Source organism: Solanum tuberosum, unplaced genomic scaffold (genome assembly GCF_000226075.1).
Source record: "Solanum tuberosum cultivar DM 1-3 516 R44 unplaced genomic scaffold, SolTub_3.0 scf00164, whole genome shotgun sequence".
NCBI lineage: Eukaryota > Viridiplantae > Streptophyta > Magnoliopsida > Solanales > Solanaceae > Solanum > Solanum tuberosum.
Window position 1 is genome coordinate 41,739 of NW_006239092.1, and position 1,991 is coordinate 43,729.

At 37.4% G+C, this 1,991-nt stretch overlaps 1 protein-coding gene across 1 annotated transcript in view; it reads right to left on the bottom strand.

Annotated features, from left to right (window-relative positions):
- The window catches only part of LOC107061780 (probable leucine-rich repeat receptor-like protein kinase At1g35710), a 2,506-nt gene extending 581 nt beyond the window's left edge, over nt 1-1,925 (bottom strand). The window contains exon 1 of the mRNA XM_015311586.1: nt 39-1,925. Within this exon, the coding sequence (XP_015167072.1) occupies nt 39-1,925 (1,887 nt within the window). The remainder of the gene's footprint in view (nt 1-38) is intronic.
- Between the last annotated feature and the right edge of the window lie 66 nt (nt 1,926-1,991).

Sequence of the window (1,991 nt, forward strand, 5' to 3'; positions counted from 1 at the left end):
ATTCCGGAGATATTGTTGTTCTGCACAGAAAGCCTAACCAGAGAGGTTAATTTTCCAAATTCCTTTGGAATCTGCCCAATCAAATGATTAGATGAAAGATCAAGTCCTAAAAGCCCTTTGACATTTCCAATCTCTGTTGGTATGCAACCACTAATGTTATTTCTGGCTACACGCAAATCAATTAATTTTTTGCATTTTCCCCAGTTACTGCTGAGTTCACCATGAAAATCATTGTCGCTCAAATCAATGAACCGAAGCTCTGGATGGATGCCAAAAGCTTCAGACAAATTCCCAGTAAAGTTGTTGTTATTGCAGCGAACCCTTTTGAAACTCGAGCACTTGCTCAAGCTTCTTGGGATTGGCCCTGTAAGCTTGTTACTATTCACCGTGAAAATCTCAAGTTTCCCACCTTGGCAAAGCCGCTCTGGCAAATGGCCTGAAAACTGATTTTCACTTAGTATCAGCTCTACCAAGTTATCCACATATGCAAGTTCTTTTGGAATAGAACCCGAAAGTTCGTTCGCACCGAGATTTAGTGTCTGCAAGTTTCTCAAATTGCCAAAGGAAACAGGAACAAGACCAGTAAGCTGATTAAAGGATAAATCCACTATAGTGAGGTTTTTCAAATTCCCCAACTCTCTAGGAATTTGACCAGTAAGTTGATTTTCTTGTAGTTCCAGATTATTGAGGTTTTTCAAATTCCCCAACTCACTAGGAATGAGACCAGAAAGTTGGTTAGAATAAAGATACAAAATTTTGAGCTCAGTTAAGTCACCTAGAGTTATTGGAATTGAACCACTAAGCTTATTATCGGATAAATCTAGCTCATTGAGGCTTTTCAGATTCCCCAACTCACTAGGAATGAGACCAGAAAGTTGGTTAGAATAAAGATACAAAATTTTGAGCTCAGTTAAGTCACCTAGAGTTATTGGAATTGAACCACTAAGCTTATTATCGGATAAATCTAGCTCATTGAGGCTTTTCAGATTCCCCAACTCACTAGGAATGAGACCAGAAAGTTGGTTAGAATAAAGATACAAAATTTTGAGCTCAGTTAAGTCACCTAGAGTTATTGGAATTGAACCAGTTAAGTCACCTAAAGAAATTGGAATTGAACCATTAAGCTTATTTTGGGATAGCTGTAAATCATTGAGGTTTTTCAAATTCCCCAACTCACTAGGAATGAGACCAGAAACTTGGTTAGAATGAAGATACAAAATTTTGAGCTCAGTTAAGTCACCTAAAGAAATTGGAATTGAACCACTAAGCTTATTATGGGATAGCTGCAAATCATTGAGGTTTTTCAGATTCCCCAACTCACTAGGAATGAGACCAGAAACTTGGTTAGAATGAAGATACAAAATTTTGAGCTCAGTTAAGTCACCTAGAGTAATTGGAATTGAACCACTAAGTTGATTATTGCATAGTTCCAGATCATTGAGGTTTTTCAAATTCCCCAACTCACTAGGAATGAGACCAGAAAGTTGGTTAGAATAAAGATACAAAATTTTGAGCTCAGTTAAGTAACCTAAAGTAACTGGAATTGAACCACTAAGCTTATTATGGGATAGCTGCAAATCATTGAGGTTTTTCAGATTCCCCAACTCACTAGGAATGAGACCTGAAAGTTGGTTAGAATAAAGGGGCAAAAATTTGAGCTGAGTTAAGCCACCTAGAGTTATTGGAATTAGACCAGAAAGATTGTTATTCTGTAAGGCTAAAATCTCAAGTGATTTCAGTCTCCCTATTTCAACAGGAATGAAACCATTTAAATGGTTATTAATGATGAAGAGGTTCTCAACCTTTGACAGTGAGCCAAACTGTGATGGGATTTCGCCTGAAAACTGATTAGACGACAAGTCAAGATAGACAAGATTAGTGAGGTTTCCTATTTCAGGGGGTATAATACCAGAGAGCTGGTTCATGCTAAGATCAACATATTCAAGAAATGGTAGAGATGAAAATGGAAAATCATGGAGTGTACCAATGAC